A 24,372-nucleotide genomic window follows, 5' to 3' on the forward strand; every position below is an offset into this window, starting at 1 on the left:
ATTTTTAAATTTGAGTGCTTGGTAACTGACCGTTTTAGACACCTTTAAGCTTGAAAAATAATTTTATTTATTTTATTTATTTATTTTTTTTGAAAATGAATATTTTCATGAAATCTTGATGGCTATGTTGTTGGATTGTCAATGTGATAATCAGTGTGGGCCCACTAATCCTTTTTAAGATTTTAAATCTAGAAAATAAATATGTGGGTAGAGAAAGGTCAAGAGAGAGAAACTCTCTCTTTTTATTTTAATAAGTTATGTACTTCCATGTTAGCGTGCGTTAGGTGCATGCGCCAAAAGTTCGTCAAGTTGTCAGCACTCTTTTACATATCTTGTAACATCACTATTTATACTTATTAAGTTCCAGCAATCAATAATTCTAAGTGATGGTTAATTGACATCCCTCTTCGTCTTATGCAGGTATTGCAGGAAAGAGGTGAGAGTATGTCACGGCATGGCTGCACCATTTTTTTTGTTCTACTTCTTCAGGTATATCTTCCATTTATGGATGAATATTAGTTTGATAGGTTTTCCAATAAAGAAGATTACCATGATGGTTAAGTTAAGACTTTGTGGTTCTTTATAGTTTATACATTCGTCTAGTTGATTGAGCATCGCATGAAATTTGTACATGTATAGAAGAATAAGATACAGCCCAACACATGAAGACAACAAACCAAGTTTCACTACTGATTCAAAATTTGCTAATTACAGTAAATTAACTAGACCCCTCTATGTAACCCGACAAACAATCTCATATTCGGTTCATGTTGCTTACTTCTGAAATGCAGAGTTGGGTAATCCATAAGTAATCTCTCATTTCCATTTCATGTCATCGAGATCAATTGAGATAGGGTAGGCCTAATCCCATTTGTCCAATAATTCAGATAAGACGTCAATGATGATTATATATATACCCAGCACTAAGTGTATATTATACGACAAATCCCTCTAGCCAAGGAGTTGGCCTAGCAGAGTTATGAATGTCGATTTAGTCCTCTCTTCACTAGACCGACAAATTAGGGAACAACAGTGTTAATTGTGTGTGGATCCCAGATCTAGCGATAAATACAATGGAAGAACACAAGATTTATGTGGTTCGATTAATTAAGCTTATGTCCACAAATTAGAGATGAGAGAATTTTCATAATTATTTGAGAATGATTAGAGTCCTAACTCATATGTGCATGTTTTCCGATCTAAAATCAACTCTTACGGAAATCTAAAATATCATATTGGCCCTTTTATAAAATATCCAAATTATAGTTTAGCTGGGCCTCAACTCAAGACATCTTGCCAGACATTAATAAATTCTTAACATATTGGATTTGAACATTTCCTTAGGAATATGGAGCCAACCACCAAGCCTATAACTAACAAATTTCAAATACAGTGGTTAGGAGTCATTAATCGAGATGAATTTCGGTTTACTAATCATTAATGGACCCAAATGAAAGAGCGTACCATACCTCAAAAAAATAAATTACAATTGGGTGAAGTTAACCATAGTTTTAAAACTCGATCCGGTGTCCACGAGAAGAGTCAAATAAAAATATATTAAATTTATAATCATTTAAAAGTAATCTTAAATTATTTTTTGTTCTCCACAAAATATTATATATATAACCCAATAACTCTGTTGAGTTTCTGATTAGATTCGATGCGTTTTCAATAATTGACTCAACTAATTTGACGAATTAACAATCGATTTTCCAAGTCGACTGAGAGAGTTGGTTCCATCAAGTTTTGGGGCTGACTAAACTCAAAATCTAATCGACTCAAGTTGACTCGCCCAATTTCTTAGTCAACTTGACACAGCCAATTTTGAGTCAACTCATCTAGTTTTATGACTATGAAGTCCTTTGAGACAAGAGGTTAGTTTCAAAACTGTCATGCATGAAATGTGTGAAGAAGCCATCTTTTTTAGCATTTTTGGGAATCCTTTTGCTTTACCCTCCAATTTCATCACTTTATGTTTCTTGCAAGGCATCATCACTTGTAATCCTTCTCTCTTCCATACTCAAATCCATCTCTAGCTCTTCTACTTATATATATAGATATCAATCCCAAACAACAAAATAGCAAAAAATAAAGGAAAAAATATATATATCCAAAGCTTTTGAGATCTAAAAAACTAAGTGGGTCATGGAGATTAGAGTGGAAGAAGAAGAATCTAAGCATCTCGATGAAAGCCAATCCCTCTTAGGATATAAACAGATAGGCGACACAGCACAGCCACAGCAGAATCTGATACAAAAGGCAATTAACCAGACGTTTAAGTCCACGTCTCATTTAGCCAATCTTCTCCCCACAGGTAATTAAAGAGTATGAAAAATTGATTCTCTCCCCTTTTTTTGTTTTTTTGTTTTTTCTTTCGAAACCGAGGTATCGAGGCCTCTTCAACCACCAAACTAATCTTTGGCCACACGCACCGGGTGGTGTGTTCTTGGCCATCTCACCACCCTTTGGTTTTGATTCTTTTGATTATAATTAAAGAACCCTAATAAGGATTTATATACCAAAAATGATGAAAAATCAGTGTTTTAAAAATGGGTAAATTAGCATTTTGTGAGCCAAATTTGAAAAAATTGCCATTCTGGCTAACTGTTCATTTTAATTCCCAAAACGTGAACATGTGAAATCGCAGGTTTTCCAAGTTACTAGATCACTAGTCCCCCTTGAAAGTGACAATCTCATTGAAAGTAGTGAATTGAAACCCACAAGATAGTCACTTGATACATGCGAGATTGTTACTTTAAAACCTCCCATATCATTACCATGCACGTTTTGGTAATTAAAATGAACACTGAACCTGAATTATAACTAATTTTGTCAAAAATTGGTCACGTTTTCATAAATATCTCCTTAAAATTTGGGTTGAACCAATGATCCGACTGGGTTTGACAGATCTTATACTAAAAAGTGGTTGGTCTAATGAACCATTGGTTTTATTTATTTATTTTTAGAATTATCCTTTTATGAATATATATAAATGTATTATGTATTTTTAAGATTTTCAATAATCATTCATCGATCCAACTGAGGTCAGACCAATTTTACAAATATTCAATTTTATCATCAGTTCGATTTTTAAAACATTGAATTAAAGATAAAATTGAACTCTTATCTCCATAATTTATAGGAATCTAACAATGGTTTTAAAACTTGGTAATCCTGGTACTGTCCCCAATCCATACCAAAATGACTCACCCAACCACTAAACCATGTAAGTCAGTTTAAATTATGAGTTGTGATGAAATGACTCGCCAGGTGGCATACTCAATTAACTCACTGACGTGACAAGTTCGGAATGATAGATATGTACGTCTCGGTATACATGATTGTATTTCCCCATTAAAAAAAAAGTGTATCCCAAGGGAGTTTTGTATCTCGAGGTGGAAAGATCTACAGTTCCAAACTTGTCCATGTCAGTGAGTCGATTGAGTATACCACCTGGTGAGTCATTTTATCAAGACTCTTAAATTATTTATTACTAATGATAAATTGACACTCTTGATGTGGTAATGCCCAAAATCATGTACCCTTAACTTGTGTATCTCGACGAAAAAGATTTATGATTTTGTGCATTGTCATGTCAAGAGCATCAGTCAAGCACACATCAGTTTATCACGACTCATTATTTATTAATATTTATTGATATTCATATAATTATAAATATATTTCCAAATGAAGTGCGTGGGAAGATGCTTAGTCACAAGATGATATCTACAAATATTAAAATTATTAAAAATTAATTATATTTATCAAAAAATAAAACAACCTAGTTGATTCAATCCAGTTTTACTAATTCCGTTGATATTTTCAAAATATGGACGAGTCACATCGGATCTCGAAAAAGTCAGTGGAGGACGATTCACATTACAAGCTAGAAGAGTCAGTGAGTTACCACGGTAGCGTAAAACCAGGAGCCCATTTAATTCATCCAAATCTTCATGAGAGTGATATGGTGTATCACAATACACTTTATTATAGTGCATCATATCTAATAGCAAATTTATCAATAAGTTCGTTGAAATTAAAATTGTGAAATTCCCCTAACAGCATGCTATTGACTATTCATTTTAATTCCAAAAAGAGTCGTGATTTTCTGATGGGCCCTCTGACACTCACCTCCTTAAGTGGCATGGGCTAGAACCATAGATTTTCCTCAGGATACACAATTCTACATCCCTCATAAATATGTATAGCTGTATATCCCGATAAAAAAAATCTCTGATTTTAACATACACCACGTCATGGGGTGTATGGGGGGGTGTGTCAGAGGGAGGAGATAGAAAATCATATTAATAATGTTGAAGTAACCTCAAGTTGGAATCTCATATGGCACTTCATTATATGAAAGTGGATAGAAATCATAAATGCTTTATCCACTCTCACATCCTGAAGTGCGATATGAGGTTCTAGCTTGAAATTACTCTGGCACAACTCAATCATTATTCTTTCAAAAATGATAAATTATCATTTTTAGAAGCATAATGATGAATCAAGTAGTGTTGGTACGTGGCTGACGTGGCAAAGACACAGAACCACACATCATTTTCCTGTGTATCCTGATGAAAAAGATCTATTTGGTTCTGTGCCCTAGCCAAGTCAGCCGTATACCAAAACCGCGTGCATTCATCACAATTCCTTTTAGAATTGAATTTTTTTCTAGTTAGTAGTTTAAAACAGATTTTTCTTACTTGGTAAAAAAATTTATTTATTCAGAATTGAAGTGAATAATGCACTTAAATGAAAACTTTTACAATTTGTCTCTACTTTTTTCGTAATTTCCCCTAACTAGTATTTTAACAACAGGAACTGTGCTCACATTTCAACTTCTATCACCAATCTTGACCAACCAAGGTCACTGCGACAGTGTTAGCAGAAGCATGACGGCAATCCTTGTGGCCCTTTGTGGTATCTCATGCTTCATATCGTGTTTAACCGATAGCATTAGTGATGCAAATGGGAAGATCTTATATGGGTTGGCAACATTTCGAGGATTATGGATCATTGATGGGTCTACCACCATTTCAGGTGAACAAGCGGAGAAATATCGGTTGAAGTTCATAGATTTTGTACATGCATTCATGTCGATAATGGTGTTTGCAGCAGTGGCGTTGTTTGATCAAAATGTGGTGGATTGTATCTACCCAACACCATCAGAAGAGACCAAAGAGATCCTTACTTCATTACCAGTAGGAATTGGTATCATTTGCAGTATGGGATTTGTATTGTTCCCTACCACGCGCCATGGAATTGGTTTCCCACTCACTGCTATATAACCTGATCTTCTTTGTCTTAGCTCATTTGATACATGCAAAGTTCAAAAACCCATTTGAGTATCAGTTGTATGAGTTTTAATTTATCCATCATTCTGTTCTTTCTACTCCCTTTGCAGCATAATTGATGAACATATGGTATTCTTATGATACCCCAAGACGGTTGGCTTAGCGATAAAACTAACCACAGATGTTTGCTCCCTCTAATTCGTGTGTTTGGAAACTAAGGGGACCTCCTAACTTACTCTATTGCATGTTGAGAAATTTCCATGGGACAGAGCAGAGACTATCCAATCCTTAAAATGTGTGACATGCGAGGAGGGGGAGGGGGAGGGGGAGGGGGAGATTGGGTTATATGGACCAAAGGACCACCTATCTATGTGGACGAAATGTTCAATGTTCGGGTGCCATACAAGAGTCAAGATCTTGTACGGTGTCCCATTCCTATACATAGGAATGGTGTCTATGTGGCACGTTTGGATTAGTGAAAAGGCAGATTGGGCTGCATGGACAGCTTGGTTAGGAACCCGGCCTGTTTTAAACGCCAGCTAAAGCATGCCACATAGACACCATATCTACTTTCAAAGTCTTATATCACAACAACAACAAAAAAATTATTATTTTTGAAATTTTCATCTCAAAATAAATCTAAACAATGAACTGAAGAGATCTGAGGTCCCATTTGGACCAACATGGCAGTCTGCATGACCCAGATTAGTACCTCGGTCCATGTAACCATAGGATTATTCTCAACTGTTGGATTTTGTAATTCTTGAGAAAATATTAGTTTGTAGTACATGTTAGTTCATCCTCAATTACCAAAAAACGTTCATGACAAGCATCAAGGCAAGTCAAATAACCCGCAGTCCTGTTTGCTATCTCCAATGAAATTCAAAGTCACAATGAACAAAACTTCTTGAAATAACTCGAATTTCTTTTACCAATACCGCATACCTCCAAGCCGAATCAAACTAATTACTTTAATAGTATACAAACAATCCGAGGAGATTAAAACACGAGTCAAAGATTTATTAAGAGTAAACTCCAATGCCTCTTTTATAGCAATTAACTCAATTGTTATAATATCTTCCTCCAAACAATTCGACCACGCTTCAAATGCCATTGCAATTTAATCGGATCATCGAAAATGTTAGCAATATGATTCCCATTAGCAGAAGTAGAAAAATGGACTGAGCATGGACAATTAAAAAAAAAAAAAAAAATTCTCAAGGTCGATGTACAGAGCTTCTTGACATTACTGGTACACAAAACACCCTAGCGACTACAATACACTTTATGCTCAATAATGAAATTGCCCTTCCAAGAAATGCAAGAAATTAATATTTTTCTGTCATAATTAGTAATAACAAATTATGTTATTAGAGAGTTAAATAAATAAAAAAGTAATAATGAATCTTGTTGGAAAGTACTTGATAAACACTTAATAGAGAAAATTTTCTTTTTACTAAAAGAAGTATTATGGTCTAAATAAAATTTAGGATTTTATTAAAAAAATTGTAGAAAAATCTCGAGAAAAAGTTAGAAGTCAAATTTTAGGTTTCATTTGGTGGCAGGGAAAATGATATCCAAAAGATCTTGTATTCCTTACAAAAATGAGAACCATGTAAAATTGGAATTCACCATTTTATTTCCCCTAAGAAAAATAAAAGATGTGAGAGAGAGAGAGAGAGGTGGAGGTGGAGGCGATGGGGGAGAGAAGGAGAGAGAGAGAGAGAGGGCGGCGATGACAACGGAGGTGGAGGGAGGATGTGAAGGAAGAATAAGAAGGAGAAGCTATATATATATATATATATATATATTGGCATTTAAAGGCCCTTTAGAGAGGAAAACATTTTTTTAATGTATGGGTTAGAAGTTTTGGAATGGGCTGATTTTTTGTGAGAATGATTTCTATGATGAGGAGATCATCCTCACAAAAATTCAATTCATTCTGTAACTTCTAACCCCATAAAAAGTGGTCTACAAAAATCTGACGGTCCACAATTCTTCAACTTGTAAATTAGGGTTGGAAGTTTTGAAATGAGCTGATTTTTTTATAAGGATAATCTCTTTACCATAAATATTATCCTCACAAAAAATCAGCTCATTCCGAAACTCTTAACCCTTATTTGACAAATATTTGGCTCTTATACATATATATACATAGAAAGAAAGAGAGAGAGATACGGGAAGGATAGTAGCTAAGGGTGGAGGTGGAAGAAGAAAAAGAAGAAACGAGGTATAGGGTTGGATTTTAGTTTCCAATGGGATTTGGTAAGAAAATTGAATGTGAAAAAATGAAATCCACCCTTAATTGAATTTTAAATGAGGGTGAATTTTCATATTCATAGAAAAAAATGACGAAAAATTTGATTTTCCATGAAAAACGGAAATCCCACCCATATTCCATGGTTAATCAAACACACTTTTGAAAGAGAAAAAGATGAGAAGTATTAGACTTATTATATCATGGATGAGGATCCACTGACCAATAAACGTAGGGAAATCCCGACATTAAAAAAAAAAAAAACCAATAGTTGGGATATCACACATATCCCAATGATACATTATATTCTCTAGGATAAATCCCAATTGTCAGATTTCTTATTTTAATAATTATGGGTTAAGATCCATTGACTCATGAAAAATTCAAAATCCTGATAGTTTAAATACTAGATCCAATGGTTGGAATTTATCTTAGAGATATGTTTCTTCAGAATACATATTTATTTCAAGCCATGGACTTTGTATTTAGTGATTGGGATTTTGATTTTTTTTTTTTTGAGTCAAGGATCACGACACATCAAAAAGGGTGATTTAGACATATCTCTCTATGTTTTGGTCAATCGTATGGATACCCTTTTTTTTTTAAACTAGTGACATGCCCCTCTTGACTTAGGTTTTATAATAAAAAATAACATAAAATGAATTAAAAGCGCTTGTCTTCAACCTATAAGCCAAAACCCTTTCATTTTCTCCCCTCAAACCAGTCTTCTATGTGGCCTCAAATTATATCTTAATTACTTGATTACTATATCATCTTTTGCAATTTGTTAGGGCTATCACTTATGGAGCCCTAAATCAGGTGGTAGATAGGATTTTGGTTTTAAGAGTTTGAATTTCTACTTTGAAGAAAAAAAGAAGTTTCAAAGTTATTTTTATTCATCATTTGTTTTTCCTCTGTTCCTCATCCATCCATCAAAGAGTTCAATTTTTTTTTTTTAATCGATTAATATTATTCTTCTTCTCCTTGTAACAACAACTTTGGGATTTAAGAGTTTGAATTTTTGATTTATTAATATTCTTTTCATGATCTTTCTTCATTATTATATAATTTCTTACTTTAAGATATATATATATCTTAAAGTAAAAAAAACTGATATTTTTAATATGATTTTGTCACTTGGGATGTTTTAACCAGTTTAAAAATCAGACCAAACAGGTGGCCCAATTGGGTCCAACCCAATTTTGTAACAAAATCGATTTGCCTAATAAGACCTCGATTTCTCTGAGTAATATTTATTTTAAAAAATAAATAAAGATAATTTAAGAAATATATACTTTTTAATTAAATACAAATCGATCCAACCAAATTCAAACAAGGTCGGATTCTCAGGTCGATTCGCTTTTAACAGAAATGAATCGACCCATAACATTAATATTAGTTCATATATATTATTATACTTTATATTATATGCTATAATAATAAAAGTCAAAGAAATACTGAGAATATAGTAACTCAGCCCAAAGAGCACGACCAAATCCTACAATCTACAGTAAATATAGGTGCTGGTTCTCTGGAGTGGCACTCCAGAATTCTTAAAACAGCTGTGGGGGTTTCTTGGCAGGTTGCAAATGAGGTTTAAGGCCCAAATTGGTCCACACATTTTGCCACCTCAGCATCTTTCATCATATTAAGTGTACATCATCTTTAAATGGCATGGTTTGAAGCACAATAAAAGCCTGTCATGGAAGGACACAGTGTTGCTCCACTCTGATTGGATAGTAACATTATCTTCTTAAAGATATTTTAGACTCACTCTAGAAGTTACAGATGGCATTCCTTGATTGGGTTTCCCCACTTATTTCTTTGTCAACATGTGAAAAATACGAGGAAATATAGATGATAAGTTACTCCATGTTTTGGAGAATATTTGAAATATCCTTTTATGTTTTCAAATTAATGACATACCTCTTAACATGAATTTTTTTGATAAAAATTAACGAAAGATACCTTAAACATCATGATAATTTGTTGCCCCCCTTTTGCCATACACTTCTATCACAGAATTGTAGATCATTTGCCTTGAGATACACAAGAAAATATTTATGATTCTATGTATCCCAAGACAATTGATCTATGATTATGTGATGTGAGGCATTTGTTAAAGGAGGGTGTCAGAAAATCATTATTCTTATCTTAAATACCTTCATCTCAATCTCTAGCAAAAAACAATTTGTCATGTTAAAGCCCTCTAACTTATGTGGTCAATTATTTTTAATCTATTAAGCGTCGTCTTCAATCAATCATTTTTAACCTATTCTTAATTTTTCATAGAAAATCCTTAATTTTTCTATTCAAGCTATCCAATGTCTTCTACTTGTTAGAAAATTATATATTGTTTTTTTTTATCATCAATGGTTAAAGCAAATAGAATCTTAAAGTTGAAGTTTAGAGTAATTTTTTTTTTTTAATCCAAGAGATGGAAGATGATTGAGTTTAGAAGAAAAAAAATGAGTATTTTGCTACATGCCAAAGACATGGGTTTTCAAAAAATTTTAAATTAATTTATTAAAAAAATCAAGATTCATGAAGCATGTCATTGGGCATCTCAAATATTCACCAAAATATGTAGCAGGGGTATGTCAAACATTTAAACTCAAATTTTAGAGAAGTAGATAGAAAAATCAAGGGTTTCTTACAAGACACTAAGATGGGTTAAAAAGACCTAATTTCATTGTAAATGCTAAAGAACTTGAAGATGACAATATCTTAAAGAGAAAAGTCAAGGTTTTCGACTAAAGATTGAATATGAAGGTATTTAGATTCATTAGTCTATAAGAAACCCTAAGGTTAAGAAGGGTCTGTCACTTTGAAAACCTAATTAGATAATTGAATTATTCACCAAAACATAAAGACACATATCTAGATCACCCAAGAAATAAAACCCTCACGACATGGATGAGTTCAACTTTAGAACAACCAATCTACTTCAAAAATTTTACGAGGTCCTTTATCTTCACATGATGCATGATCCCTAAAAATATATGATTTTAATAATATTTGAGATACCTCCTTTCATTTTCAAATGGATGACACTCCCTCCTTGACCTCAGTCTTATCTTATAGACAAATGAATCATCATCACCATCACTAAGATTATTACTTTTAGGACCAAATCAAGAGTTTTTAAATTACTTTTCATTATTCTATAAGAAAAGACTCAGGTCAAGGGATGTGTCTCCAATTAAAAAACATGGGAGTATCTCAAATGTCATGAAAAAGGGCCACTTCAAAGGTTTTTCCGACATCAAGAAAGCCTTGTATCTGCATGTGAAGGAAACAAATTCTGGGACGTAGCTCCAGGACCATAATTTTTTTTTTTTCTATAAATAGAAGAAAAAAAAAGGTGGGGTCCATTACAAGACAGACTGTAACCTCAACCCGATCTACGTACCAAAAACCCGGAGTTTCGATTTAATTTATAGGTTAAAAAAAAAAAGATGCCTGAGACAAGAACAGAAACATAAGAGAGTTAAAAAAAAAACTCTTTTTTATCCAAAAATAAAAAATAAAAAAATCCGAAAAAAAGAGGAAGAAAAAGTAATCCAATCCAATCCAATCCAAGAAAACAAACACCACATATGGAGTCAGCGATTCGATCGTCCGATTTCAAAGCTTTATTTACCAACTTTTATTTTAATTTATTTAAATTTAAATCTTGGAAACAAAATAGAAAGAGAGAGAAAGAAAGAAAGATAGAAAGAGATGGAGCGATTGTTAGCTCGATCAATTTATTATTTTTATTTATTATTATTCGGCAACAAATCTCACCGCACATCTCTAAACACTTTTTTTTCTACGATGTCGCGACACAACAACAGAGAAATCTCAATTCCCTTTTCGTCAAATCCTTACCCAATAATAATAAATTTATCAAAAAACCAAACCAAAAGAAACACCAACAAATTCCCCCAAATTGAAACCCTAATTTGTTTCTCTAGGGTTTCTTAATCTCTGATCTTCAAATCTTCTAATTTTCTTCTTCTTCTTCTTCTTCAATGGAGTCAACACCAGAAGGAGAGAAGAAAAAACCTCCTGAAGGAGGAGTTGGAGAGACAAAGTCGAAGCGCAAAATGAAGACTGCTTCGCAGTTAGAACTTCTCGAGAAAACCTATGCTGGTAAGTTATTTCTTCAAAAAAATTAATTTTTTTGTTTTGGGTTTTTGATTTTTGGTTTTGAAGATGGTTTATTTGTTTGAATTGGAATCAGTGGAGACATATCCATCGGAATCGTTACGTGCCGAGCTGTCGGCAAAATTAGGGCTTACAGATCGACAATTACAGATGTGGTTTTGTCATAGGAGGTTAAAGGATAGAAAGGTTGCACCTGTGAAGAGGCAGAAGAAGGATGTACAGGTGGCTGGTTCAGTGGATGAGATGATGATTGGTGAGCCCGGGTCCGGGTCGGGTTCGGGGTCGAGTCAGTTTGAGTCAAGGAAGGTGGTTGTTGCTCCACGGGCGGCAACAGCTGCTCCGAGAATTGGAGGTGCTGATATGACAATGGTGAAGAGGTATTATGAGCCACCTCAGTCGATATCGGAGTTGAGGGCAATTGCTTTTGTTGAGTCACAATTAGGGGAATCGTTAAGAGAAGATGGCCCGATTCTTGGGATGGAGTTCGACCCATTGCCCCCTGGGGCTTTCGGGGCTCCCATAGGTATTATGATATTTTCTTCTCTGTTATTATTATTATTTTAAAATTTTTTCTTGTCGAAATGGTCTAGTTTTGTGTTTTAGTGTTTATTGGTACAATGCAATACTCACATTTTTGTTAGATTATAGAAGAAACAATAATGCAATAAGATTCGGCACGTTGGTCCAACTACTTGTGATTTTTCCTATAATCTAATTTACATAGTTCATCAATACTTCCTTTAAAAAAAAAAAAATTAATAATGAGTTTACTAATAAAAAATGGTGTTTACACTTTCTTGCTTTTATTTCTTTTTTGATCACTGTCTAAGCCTGGCTTAATATGCACATTTACTATATGCTCTTTTAAAACTAACATCTAATACAATTTCTTGGAAAATCATGAGTTTGGATTGTTGAACTATTTGCTTTGAGTTTTTGTGATTGAGATTGTTGCTTATGCTACATTTAAATTAGATGTGCCCACCAACCGTCTCAATATTGTATGTGTAGCAGCAATTGCTAGGCAGCAAAAGCAAGCTGGACGGCCCTACGATGGAAAAATGTACGAGCGACGTGATGCAAAATCAATCAAGGTTTGTCATTGGAGTTTTTTATATAGAATTTCTTTTATGTATTATCCATTCTCATGTCACAAATAAGGCATTTGGCTGTTTATTGTCCTTTCTTTAGGTTGATATGGTTATCTAATTCTCTAGTTTCAATCTTTGATGACTTTGAGTCCCTTCCATACTCTATTGCATCAATATACGACATTATTTTAGGCGGATTTTGAAATATATTCTTTAGGCGACTTCTTTTCCGTATACAAATTTGAATTTATTTAAATACCAGATATGCAAATTATGCGCTTTGCATGTCTATGAGCTTACGAGGCAAATACATCATCAATGTACTGATATATTAAATTTATATCACCATGGTATAAAGGACCTTAAATGAATAAGCTTACTTATCATGCCTATTATTGCTTGATTACTTGATGTGCAGCTGTTACTTCGTGTATATCCACGGTATAAGGGCACCTAAGAATTTGAAAATTTAATATCTGGTCTGGTGTAGCCAATGCATAGCAGTCTAACTAATTTCCTGAATTTTTGGCACCACAGTTAAGTGTATAGTCACTCCAAGTTAGATAATTCTTAATAGCCATGTGCCACCTATGATAAATACGTAATTCAAGGGGTATACCATCTTAAATGCATACTTAGATCAGATTAATATGAACCAAGCTTTCCCCAAAATAAAAATAAATTTTTTGTTCCATTTTGCAATAGAACTTGTTATTCTACAACATTATACAAGTTCATTATCTTTCTCTTTTCTCATCGTAGATTCAAGGTCCAAATCTTTCTCATTTCGATGAGAATTTGTTTGATTTGTGTCTTGTACATAACTGCTATTTTTAACAAGGCAAACTCGGGCACCAATACCAAGCTAATGCTTATTCATATCTTGCCTAGTTGTTGACTGAAACGAATGTTGCTTTTGAGCTTTGTGATCGATATGATATTTGTTTCGAATACCCCCACTTGTTTATCCATATTCTCATTTCGGGTGGAGCTTTTCTGGTGGAGAATTATAATTTTCTTAAATTTACATTACTGTTCTCTGAGGTATAGAGGTAGGAAATCCAACTATAAACATTTTCAGTAATGTATTTAATTTAAATTTTTTTTTAAATGTTATTGAATGACCTTTTTGAAGTAATTTATAACCGGTATTTTGTTGTCACATTCCACTTTTTTGTTTTCACTTTCCAGAAACCTCTTTTAAAAAGATTCTATGCAAATTTTTTGTGCTTATTTCTTTTTATTTTATTCATAAAATATCTTTTATCGCTCTTGCCCAGCATGGATCTTTGTTTTGTACCTAGTTCATCTGGTAGAAAAAGGAAACTAACTGATGGAAGTGTTCATGTTTGTTCATTCTCAGGCTGCTGCAAGGGCTTTCCAGGAGTACCAGTTTCTTCCCGAGCAGCCCAGCATTAGATCTGACACGTATGAGAGAGTTGACCCGTCTCACTTCTACAATTCATCCATTGATGGTCCGAGTGCAAGAACGTCATCATTATCTACTGGAGGTGCATATATTCATGGAAAAGAACATCTGGCCCCAAGTTATGGTTTCCAAGGTCAGGTGTCTAGTGTTGGTCATTTGTCCCAACAAGGCAGGCAGGGGCATGTCTTACCTTCAACTTCAGGGGAGTACGAGAGTCTTCCACACAAAAACTCCTTTACTAACATTAATGTGGAAGCCCACCCAATTGTTGGACTAGAAAGTCCGTTTGTATCCTCTGAGAGGCGTGTTTCCCATGAGGAGGATGCCTCTCGGATGGAGAGGAAACGCAAGGTATCCTATAGTACTACAAAGTATCCACAGAAGTTCTTTTCTTGTCAATGATTAGATTAGTATTCAAGTATGTATTTACCTTGTACAGAGTGAAGAAGTGAGAATAGCAAGGGAAGTTGAAGCCCATGAGAAACGGATTCGGAAAGAGCTTGAGAAACAAGATATTTTGAGGCGAAAGGTATTCCTCTTAGCACTCATAAATTTGCATTTCGTGAAGTTCATTTGTTGTAGACTAACATCGCTAATCCTGTTATCTTATCTTAAGAGGGAAGAACAAATGAAGAGAGAAATGGAGAAGCATGATCGTGAAAGAAGGAAAGAAGAAGAGAGATTGATGCGTGAAAGGCAGCGAGAGGAGGAGAGATTCCAGAGGGAGCAAAGACGTGAACTTGAGCGAAGGGAGAGGTTTTTGCAGAAAGAAAGTTTGAGAGTAAGTAGGCAGCACCATTTTATATGGTTAGTCACTACACAAAAGTTCATATTTTCCAAGTTGAAGGATTATAGTCCTTTTTCTTTCTTATTTCAGGCTGAGAAATTGAAGCAAAAAGAAGAACACCGTAGAGAGAAGGAGGCAGCGAGACTTAAAGCTGCGAATGAGAGGGCTACTGCTCGCAGAATTGCCAAAGAATCTATGGAGCTTATTGAGGATGAGCGCTTGGAACTTATGGAGTTGGCGGCTTCTAGGAAAGGGTTTCCCTCTATAGTATCTCTTGACAGCGACACGTTGCAAAGCCTTGATTTATTCAGAGGTAGGTGTTGCATGCCATGTCTCATCAAGCATTCCTTCTAATCCATCTGCTATGTTGTTAATGGTTCCTATTTAGGTTATCTAATACACCCAGCAAAATTAACTATCTAATCTGAATTATTTTTAGCAAATTGTCTTAAACCATGATTGAAATACTTCTGCAATTGATTGATTGAGGATCCTATATTTTGGTTTCCTTGCAATAAAATGGATAGACCATGATTTGTTCCCATGAAAATTTGTATATACTTTGAAACTTATTATAAGTTGCTTGCCATATTATGAAAAATCTCTTTTGGTCTTGATAATGATCATCATCAAGCCCCTTATCTTGAAAAATTGGGTTCAGCTGAATGTATGATTAGGATTCATAGTAAGACCTACCGACCGTTGTTGTCTGAGGCTTTCATCACATACCTTGTTTACATGTTTCTAGGAAATCATTTAGAGACAATATTAAATATCTCATCCCAGTTCTCTTCAACACCATTTTATCACTTTGATGACAAGTGGGTACGTGGTACAGTTTTTTCCCATTTCAATTGATTTAAAAGGAATTGGCGTTTGCTAGCTTAACAATTCTCTACTTTGTTCTGTTGGCATCATTTGATAAATGAAAAAACTGTGCCAAATACCCAGTTTTTCTCATTTGGATTTTATGTACTTTACTATGTCTCTTGCCAATGATACTCTATATGATATTATCCTATTTTTTTCTATCCAATTCTTTATTTTTGGTAACTGGATCGTCTTGTTTTGACTTGCACATTTGTATTTTTTATCATTTGAGAGGCTATAACAAGAATTTTCTTCTTTAGACATGCTGAGTACATTTCCTCCCAAGTCTGTGCAATTAAAAAGGCCTTTCGTAATTCAACCTTGGGCTGATTCGGAAGAAAATGTTGGGAACCTTCTCATGGTATGTGCCAATGATTTTTGTCTTGCACTTTTTTTGTTATTCTTTTTCTTTTGGATTCCCTTTCTATTTCCCTTGGCGTGGCTCTGGACGTACTGTGTGTCCATCTACGTATCTTGTTTCATGAGAAAGTGGTAGAATAATCTCGTCGATTCTGCATTTTCTGTTTGTCTGCTATCTTTGTTGGAGATTGAGTTTTAATCCAAGTTGTGCAGTAAATGCTACTTTTCAAGATTCTGAGGACAGAGAATGAATTTTATAGGTCTGGAGATTTTTAATTACTTTTGCCGATGTTCTTGAGCTCTGGCCTTTTACTCTTGATGAGTTTGTTCAAGCTTTGCATGATTATGTAAGTTCTTTTACAGATTTATGTTTCAATTGAGTTCAGATCTTCCCAATTTGCTGCAATCATCATTTATTCATATAACTAGCTCCCTGCTCAATCTTGCATTTCAATTTCAGGACCCAAGGTTGTTGGGAGAGATACATGTTGCTCTTCTGAGGTCCATTATAAAGGATATTGAAGATGTTGCGAGAACTCCTTCTATTGGACTAGGATCGAGTCAAAATAGTGCTGCTAATCCTGGAGGTGGACATCCGCAGATTGTTGAAGGGGTATGCTCTTCTTGGCTGCTTTCTGCACTTCTGTTCCTAGTTATTTTGTTTATAAATGGTTCTTGTCCTAATGCCATTATTATATGTCTACTTTCTGTGTCAGGCATATGCATGGGGTTTTAATATACGTAGCTGGCAACGACACTTGAACCCATTGACATGGCCTGAGATATTGCGGCAGTTTGCATTGTCTGCAGGATTTGGGCCAAAACTGAAGAAAAGGAGTCTTGAACGGACATATTTTCGTGACGACAATGAGGTCCTTTCCTCCATTTCATAACTCCTGTTAATATACGCACTATGTATAGAAGAATTCTGTTTTGCAATCCAACTCCTGAGTGTGGGCCTTATACTCTATTTTGTATTTTCTAGGATTTCCTTATTTATACACTTATAGGATAACTTTGTTCGAATGTGCAGGGTCATGATTGTGAAGATATAGTTTCTACACTACGCAATGGTGCGGCAGCTGAAAATGCTGCTGCTGTGATGCAGGAAAAAGGTTTTTCTCATCCACGCAGATCCAGGAACCGGTTGACTCCAGGAACTGTTAAATTTGCGGCGTTTCATGTTCTTTCTCTTGAGGGAAGCAAGGGCCTAACAATATTAGAAGTTGCGGACAGGATTCAGGTAATTGTTCACTGATGTTGGATTACCACTATCGTTGTCTCTATTCTCTTTTCCTGAGATATTAATTTGTTTTTGTTCTATAAGAAATCCGGACTTCGGGACCTTACAACGAGCAAGACACCCGAGGCATCTATTGCTGCTGCATTGTCGAGGGATGCTAACCTCTTCGAAAGAACAGCTCCTTCAACATATTGTGTACTGCCAGCTTTTAGAAGAGATCCTGCTGATGCAGAGGCAATACTATCAGCAGCCCGGGAAAAAATACAGATATTTGAAAGTGGCTTTTCGGATTCTGAAGTTGAAAAGGATGCAGAGGATGCTGATGATGTTGAAAGAGAAGATGATTCCGAATGTGATGTTGGTGAGGATCCTGAAGTTGATGTAGGTGGTACGATTGAACATGGAAACAAAGAAGTTTCCCCTTCCAAAGAAGCTCAAGCAACCGTTTTCTCAGGAAATGGGAACAGAGAGACTCTTTGCAATGAGATTGGAGAAACTCCATGTAGTGATCTTGCCAATGCTGGGGAGGGTTTTTCTATGATTCTTTTGGAAGGTTCGAAGGAAATAAATAGTTCAGGTGCTACCATTGATCATTCCATTGATGTCACTGAGAACTGCAATGAAGCTAGTCTTCCTGATCAGGAGGACACGGAGATCGATGAAAGCTACTCTGGCGAACCATGGGTTCAAGGACTGATGGAAGGGGAATACTCTGATCTCAGTGTTGAGGAGCGTCTTAATTCCCTTGTTGCCTTAATTGGTGTAGCCATTGAAGGAAACTCAATTCGTGTCATTCTTGAGGTTGGTGCGACTTTCTCTGTGTCTGCGTGTGTTCGGGGGTGGGGTGGGGCGGGTTAGGGCATAAAATGGGTCGGATTTTATCTGAAATCTGAGTGATTCAAATTTAGCGGGTTTGGACTCATGCAGTAGACCCGAATACAACATGGGTCGGATATGGGTTGATATCCCTTGATTCGAGTTGGATACGAATCCATCCTTATATCTGGCCAGATCCGAATGATATATTGCTTTGAATATTATACTTTTATGTTTTTTAAATATCTTTTTCTACTACTTTAATATGACATGGATTCTTATAAAATGAAAGAATTATAATACTGAAGTAGAATAATACAGCGATTATAAAGGAAATATAGCAAGAAAATGTTGAACGGTCCGAAATTATCCGACCCAAATCAAGTAATTTGGTCTGGTCGAATCTGGATTTAGTGAAAGTAAAATGTTTTGGCTATGATTTTAGTTATTAGGATAATAAAAAATCCAGATCTGGATATGGATATATACTCAGATCCGGCCCAAACCTGACCCATTTTAAGCCCTAGGTGGGTTGTGGGTGTAATATAACTGGAGAGTTTTGCAGGAACGCTTGGAAGCAGCAAACTCTCTCAAGAAGCAAATGTGGGCAGAGGCACAACTCGACAAAAGACGCATGAAAGAAGAGTATGTAACAAAGTCACAATATTCATCTTATATGGGGATCAAGGCTGAGCAAAACCCTGCAAGTTTTGTTGTAGACGGCAACCAAAGCCCATTTGGTGTTGATAATAAGAATAATGATGCATCTTTCAACCCTGCTGTCAAGCAAGAAGGAATTCTTGATCCTCCCATTGCACCAAATTTTCTTAATAATTTGGGCCCAGACTTCTCTGCAGGCCCAGATAACCTCACTCAGCAGCATGGATATGCTGCAGAGAAGTCCCGCTCACAGCTAAAGTCTTACATTGGTCACAAAGCAGAAGAGATGTATGTATACAGATCTTTGCCTCTCGGTCAAGATCGCAGGCGTAATCGATACTGGCAGTTTGTTACATCTGCTTCTAGAAATGATCCTGGCTCTGGCAGGATATTCTTTGAATCTCAAAGTGGTTTCTGGAGGCTTATTGATTCAGAAGAGGTAACGATCTCTGTTCAAGAAACTCTTTGATAGTTTAGTAAATTTTACCGTTATGCGGGTTTATGTGTATTTTTTTCCTCCTTTTCGAAAAGCTAATATTGCACACTACACTACTAGTGTACAAAACCATAATATTTAAAACTGAAAAAATAAAGCATTTGTCAAGTCAGTATAGTCTTTTTTTTAATGGGTAAGCTGGACTTGAACCCACGACCTCAAAGTTGCTTTGCAATGTGTCAAACCAACTGAGCTATGGTTCTGCGCCCAAGTCAGTATATTCTTACTTGAAGATTGAAAGAATTATTGTTTGAATTAGCATGAAAAGCTCTAGTAAAAGAGTAGTAGCAATTTATTTATCCACCAAAGAAAAATCCAGATAAATTTAAGATGTAGGGGGCCTTGATTTATTAAATTACTACTTTCAATATTGACAAGTTGATACTTTCGAGTTAAAACTTTTGATTTGATTCAACTCTTTGTTAGCTTAATTCTTGTATTATGTTGCATCATCTGTATTATTTATTCTTCATTCATTTGATTTTACTTGCAGGCCTTTGATGCTCTTTTGGCAGCTTTAGATACACGTGGAATAAGGGAAGCACATCTGCATTCAATGTTGCAAAAAGTTGAGATGTCCTTCAAAGATGCTGTTAGAAGGAACTTAAATTGCACCAGTGTTGTGGACTCAGCTGGAGTTACTGTCAAAACCGAAGCTTCTGACATGGTTTCCAGTCCTGATGGCAATGAACAAATCGAAAGTCCTAACAGTACACCGTGTGATCGGTCTTCATCTTTCAGAATTGAGCTTGGTAGAACTGAAACCGAGAAAAATAATTCCCTCAAGAGATATCAAGATTTCCAGAAGTGGATGTGGAAAGAATGCTTCAATTCTTCAATATTATGTGCCATGAAATTGGGGAAGAAAAGATGCGTTGATCTCTTAGTCACTTGTGATTTCTGTTACAATTCTTACTTTTCCGAAGACAACCACTGCCCTGTCTGCCATACAACTTTTGGGACCTTCGTTAACACAAGTTTTTCTGACCATGTGAATCAATGCGAAGAGAAACACAAGGTGGATCCTAGTTGGAATTTTCATGGATCAAATTCTTCTCTTCCTCCGAGGATTAGATTGCTCAAGGCACAGTTGGCTTTAATTGAGGTGAGGGGCATGATGTTTCTATTGAACAATTTAATTGTTTTCTTATATTTTGTGATACGTAACATGAAAAATCAGTATTCCAATACAAATTCTAGTTTGCATTTTTAAAAAAAAAATTCTAGACATGGTCCATGGAATTTATGTTTTTAACTTTGCAGGTGTCTGTTCCACCAGAAGCGCTTCAACCTCATTGGACCGAGGACTATCGTAAATCTTGGGGTGTGAGATTGCACTCTTCATCATTATCAGAAGACCTTCTCCAGGTTTTCATTTTCTTTTCTTATTTTCCTGTAGTCACTTTTTGTCTTCAATAGGTTTCTTAGATACTGTATGCCTTAATTAATTAGTACTACTGTGAAGCATGTAACTTTCCATCTTTCAGCACTTACCTATTATGAGATCGTAGTTGGGATTGTTCTTTGAGACATTGGCATAGTTCATTAACTATCTTATATTTTCTTTTTTTAAAGGTATAATTATATTATAAATTAAGAATTGAAGATGGTTTAGTTGACCGTCAAAAAGAAAGTGTACAAAGTTACCCTCCGTGTTACAAATTACATCCCATCTGAGAAGAAAGTCTTCAAAGAAGCTGCCCTTGAAATCCTCTACTACACGAATATGATATCTTAATTGGGATTGTTCTTTGAGACATTGGCATCGTTCATTAACTATCTTATATTTTCTTTTTTTAAAGGTATAATTATATTATAAATTAAGAACAGAAGATGATTGAGTTGACCATAAAAAAAGTATACAAAGTTACCCTCCGTGTTACAAATTACATCCCATCTGAGAAGAAAGTCTTCAAAGGAGATGCCCTTGAAATCCTCTACTACACGAAGAAAAGATAAGTTTCAAGATGCTGATGATTGTTTCCTAAACCGAATGCTCCTTCCTTTCAAACACACAAGAATCTTACCTTTCATAGTCCCCAACAAACAATAAAAGGTAGTAGCCAGTAGGGGTGATATAATCCTTACTCTTCAATCCATCTTCAATATGTTGTAGAAAATCCTTAATTGGTCTACCCAAAAATCAATTCTTATCCAAAAATCCTATTTGGCTCTTGAGGTTTGGAGGTTGAAGGAGATGGAAATCTTAAGGCTGAGAACGGAAGTGGTAATCCTTCATCTTCAAGCTATTAACCTCTAGGGTGAGCTATTTTTAACCTGTTTAGTGTCATCTTCAATCCATCATTTTCTCCGTCTTGTAGAAACCTTTGAAATTTCTACCCAAAATTCCATCAGTATTCTACTTCTCCAAAAAACCTATCTTGTTCTTGAGGTTTAAAGGTTGAAGAGCATAAATCTCAAGCATGGAGAATAGTTGGCATGTCATAGCGGGGAGAGGAGGGTAGGCACTTCTCTTTCAGGTAATCATGCCTGGTTTTGTTAGGGGCATCTTTTGGCAGCTCAAGAGACATTTATATAGATGGAAATATCCTAATCTTATGAGATTCCATTTATTATGTTAAGATTTCTTGTTGAATATTATTCCATATGCGTTGGTGCAATTATTTTTCTTGAGAACTTATCAACTTAGTTATATTGGTCTATATTTTGTTTGAGATTCTGACCCTTTGGAGTTAACATCGGTGTATGTCTGTTGCAGTTTATGACTATTTTGGAGGGTACCATAAAACCAGACTGTCTATCTTCAAACTTTGAGACAACCAAGGAACTGTTGGGTTCCTCTGGTCCTCCGGGGTGTGCTGTTGATTTTCCTGGATCGGTCCCTGTACTTCCATGGGTACCTCAAACAACTGCTGCTGTAGCATTAAGGCTTATGGAACTTGATGCATCCATTTCTTACATGCTGCATCAGAAGATGGAGTCTCATAAAGACAAGGAATCTGATGAATTCATTGTGAGTGCAAATTTTATTAATTTTTAGTTACACACTGCATAATGCACATTAAAATAATAATAATAATAATAATAATAATAATAATAATAATAATAAAAGATAGTTACTATTGCCACACCAACTTTTACTAATGCCACACACTGTGCAATTCTTTGGTGATTGCTCTCTAAAAAAAGTTGGTATGGCAATAACAGCTCTCTAAAAAATGGAAGCCCCTATTTCACCAAAATTTAACGCTTCTCTTTTAGAATGCAAGCAGTTGCTCATTCCACATGGCATTGCTTGAAGAGCTGTGCTAAACTGACTAAAAAAAAGATGCTCAAATACACTCAACTGATGTGGCTTGTGCCCAGAACCATATATTTTTTTCCTTGAGATACAAAGGTTCTGTGCACATTCCAAGCCGGTTGAATGCATTTGAGTATCTTTTTTTAGTCAGTTTATTATTATTCATGCTCAGAACTGCATCGATTAAATGATTCTAAATATGTGCTTAAACTCGCGATTTTTGTTGAAATTTTATAGTGCATTTAATGATGGGTTTTGTTAGGGCACATGTTGAAGTGCAATAAATACATCTTGGGAGTAAGCATCTGAAGGTATTTTGGTAAAATAAAAGATTTTTTTGAGGGCATTTTTGGTACAAAATCAATTTCCCAGGTGAATTTAATGCACTTTAATGTGTGCGCTTAGGGCACATGTTAACAAAACCCTTTAATGATTGGTACCTTACTGAGACATTTCTCTTGCTCCTCAGAAGCTTCCATCAAGATATACTGTAACCAAGAACATTCAAGAGGTTGAACCGGCTGAAACTCCGGATCACTTTGACTATCTACGAAAAGAAAATTGGATTGATTTGGGTAGTGGACGCAGCAGCTCTGGACGCGGAAGAGGGGGACGGGGACGAGGACGTGGTCGCAGTCGTGGTGGACGGAGGTTGGGAGTCGGTAGCTCGAGATTGGAAATCACAGGTAACAGCGAGAAGCTGGGTCACGGAATCAGACAGAAAGGTCGAACCCGTGGACGAGGGCGCAAGCGAGGACGTCGCACAATTAGAAGTAAGCAGAGACCTGGTAAGAGGATGGTTGAGAAAGAGACAGACTTGGGTCATTTTAATGTCACAGTTGTCCCCAAACAACAGGTCAGTGGTGGGGAATCACCGAGAAGCTCAGGAGGGATGGAATGGGTTGGTGAACCCAGGATGATAAACATGGGGGGTGGTGACAACAGTGTGGAGGCATCAGAGTCCGATGACAATGGTCAAGCAACGGGAGACGAGTACGATGAAGGGGGGGCAGACTATGTCGGCATTTTCAATGGCAAGTCTGAGGACCTAATGGAGGAGAGCGATGAAGATGAAGATGGGGATGGGGATGGGGATGATGATGGTGATGATGATGAAGTAGATGGTGATGGTGACGGTGATGGTGATGAAGAGGGAGATGTTGATGGTGACATGGATGGGGACTTGGAAGGAGAGGTAAATATGAACGATGATGGAGAGGATGATGAGGGTATGGCAACCACGTCTACCGATTATAGTGATTGAGAAATTTTTTCTTAATTAAGTTAATTGGAGTATATATAGAGATGGGTAAGTTGTAGTGTTGCCCTTTGATTGAAGTGTGAATGTAGAAGAACAGTGAATGAACTGGGCTTAAGAATAAGAGATGTAGAGAAGATAATTTATATAGAAAAATGCAAAATCAAAGTTGAATTAAATAGATTTTCCTCAATTGGGATCCCATGCGGTTCAATTGTATACAACATTTTTTCCTTGTTTAATTTTTGGGTAATTTATACATGTACCTCAAGGTTTTGGTGAATATTTGAGATACCCCTGTATTTTCAAATTGATGAAATACCCCTTGAACGTGGCCTTGTATGAGATATTAATAGAAAATGACTGAAATACTTTCCTCTTCAACCTCTTACCAAAA

The 24,372-nt window shown here is 35.7% G+C and overlaps 2 protein-coding genes across 6 annotated transcripts; both read left to right on the forward strand.

The window, feature by feature from the left end:
* The first annotated feature begins 2,065 nt into the window (after positions 1–2,065).
* On the forward strand, positions 2,066–5,392 carry LOC147392191 (protein DMP6-like). 2 transcript variants are annotated; one of them, XM_086417216.1, is made up of 2 exons: positions 2,066–2,314; positions 4,819–5,392. In XM_086417216.1, the coding sequence occupies exons 1-2, from the start codon at positions 2,146–2,148 to the stop codon at positions 5,286–5,288; spliced, it is 639 nt and encodes a 212-aa protein (XP_086273342.1). In that variant the 5' UTR covers positions 2,066–2,145; the 3' UTR covers positions 5,289–5,392. The 2 variants fall into 2 exon arrangements, with proteins under 2 accessions (XP_086273342.1, XP_086273343.1); XM_086417217.1 differs by lacking the exon at positions 2,066–2,314 and adding an exon at positions 2,341–3,911.
* Positions 5,393–11,176: 5,784 nt separating this feature from the next.
* LOC147392192 (homeobox-DDT domain protein RLT2-like) lies at positions 11,177–24,168 on the forward strand. 4 transcript variants are annotated; one of them, XM_086417348.1, is made up of 18 exons: positions 11,177–11,688; positions 11,780–12,226; positions 12,715–12,797; positions 14,158–14,574; positions 14,663–14,752; positions 14,840–15,004; positions 15,101–15,323; positions 16,141–16,241; positions 16,501–16,587; positions 16,701–16,853; positions 16,957–17,112; positions 17,274–17,483; positions 17,568–18,284; positions 18,865–19,398; positions 19,949–20,560; positions 20,719–20,823; positions 22,175–22,429; positions 22,980–23,142. In XM_086417348.1, exons 1-18 carry the CDS (start codon positions 11,568–11,570, stop codon positions 22,989–22,991), a joined length of 4,488 nt encoding a protein of 1,495 aa, XP_086273474.1. In that variant the 5' UTR covers positions 11,177–11,567; the 3' UTR covers positions 22,992–23,142. The 4 variants fall into 4 exon arrangements, with proteins under 4 accessions (XP_086273474.1, XP_086273473.1, XP_086273471.1 ...); XM_086417347.1 differs by lacking the exon at positions 22,980–23,142 and adding an exon at positions 23,190–24,168 and having other exon boundaries at positions 11,186–11,688; XM_086417345.1 differs by lacking the exon at positions 22,980–23,142 and adding an exon at positions 23,187–24,168 and having other exon boundaries at positions 11,195–11,688.
* The last annotated feature ends 204 nt before the right edge of the window (positions 24,169–24,372 follow it).

The sequence above is a fragment of the Akebia trifoliata genome, chromosome 11 (assembly GCF_017979445.1).
Source record: "Akebia trifoliata isolate Shusen 1 chromosome 11, ASM1797944v1, whole genome shotgun sequence".
Classification (NCBI taxonomy): domain Eukaryota; kingdom Viridiplantae; phylum Streptophyta; class Magnoliopsida; order Ranunculales; family Lardizabalaceae; genus Akebia; species Akebia trifoliata.

Bases quoted from the DNA above. Each gene is read 5' to 3' on its own strand.
- LOC147392191 (XM_086417216.1), top strand. From the start codon at position 2,146: ATGGAGATTAGAGTGGAAGAAGAAGAATCTAAGCATCTCGATGAAAGC. The intron at 2,315-4,818 runs GTAATTAAAGAG...TTTTAACAACAG, and splicing joins AGCCAATCTTCTCCCCACAG to GAACTGTGCTCACATTTCAA.
- LOC147392192 (XM_086417345.1), top strand. From the start codon at position 11,568: ATGGAGTCAACACCAGAAGGAGAGAAGAAAAAACCTCCTGAAGGAGGA. The intron at 19,399-19,948 runs GTAACGATCTCT...TTTTACTTGCAG, and splicing joins GGCTTATTGATTCAGAAGAG to GCCTTTGATGCTCTTTTGGC. The intron at 20,824-22,174 runs GTTTTCATTTTC...TGTCTGTTGCAG, and splicing joins TATCAGAAGACCTTCTCCAG to TTTATGACTATTTTGGAGGG.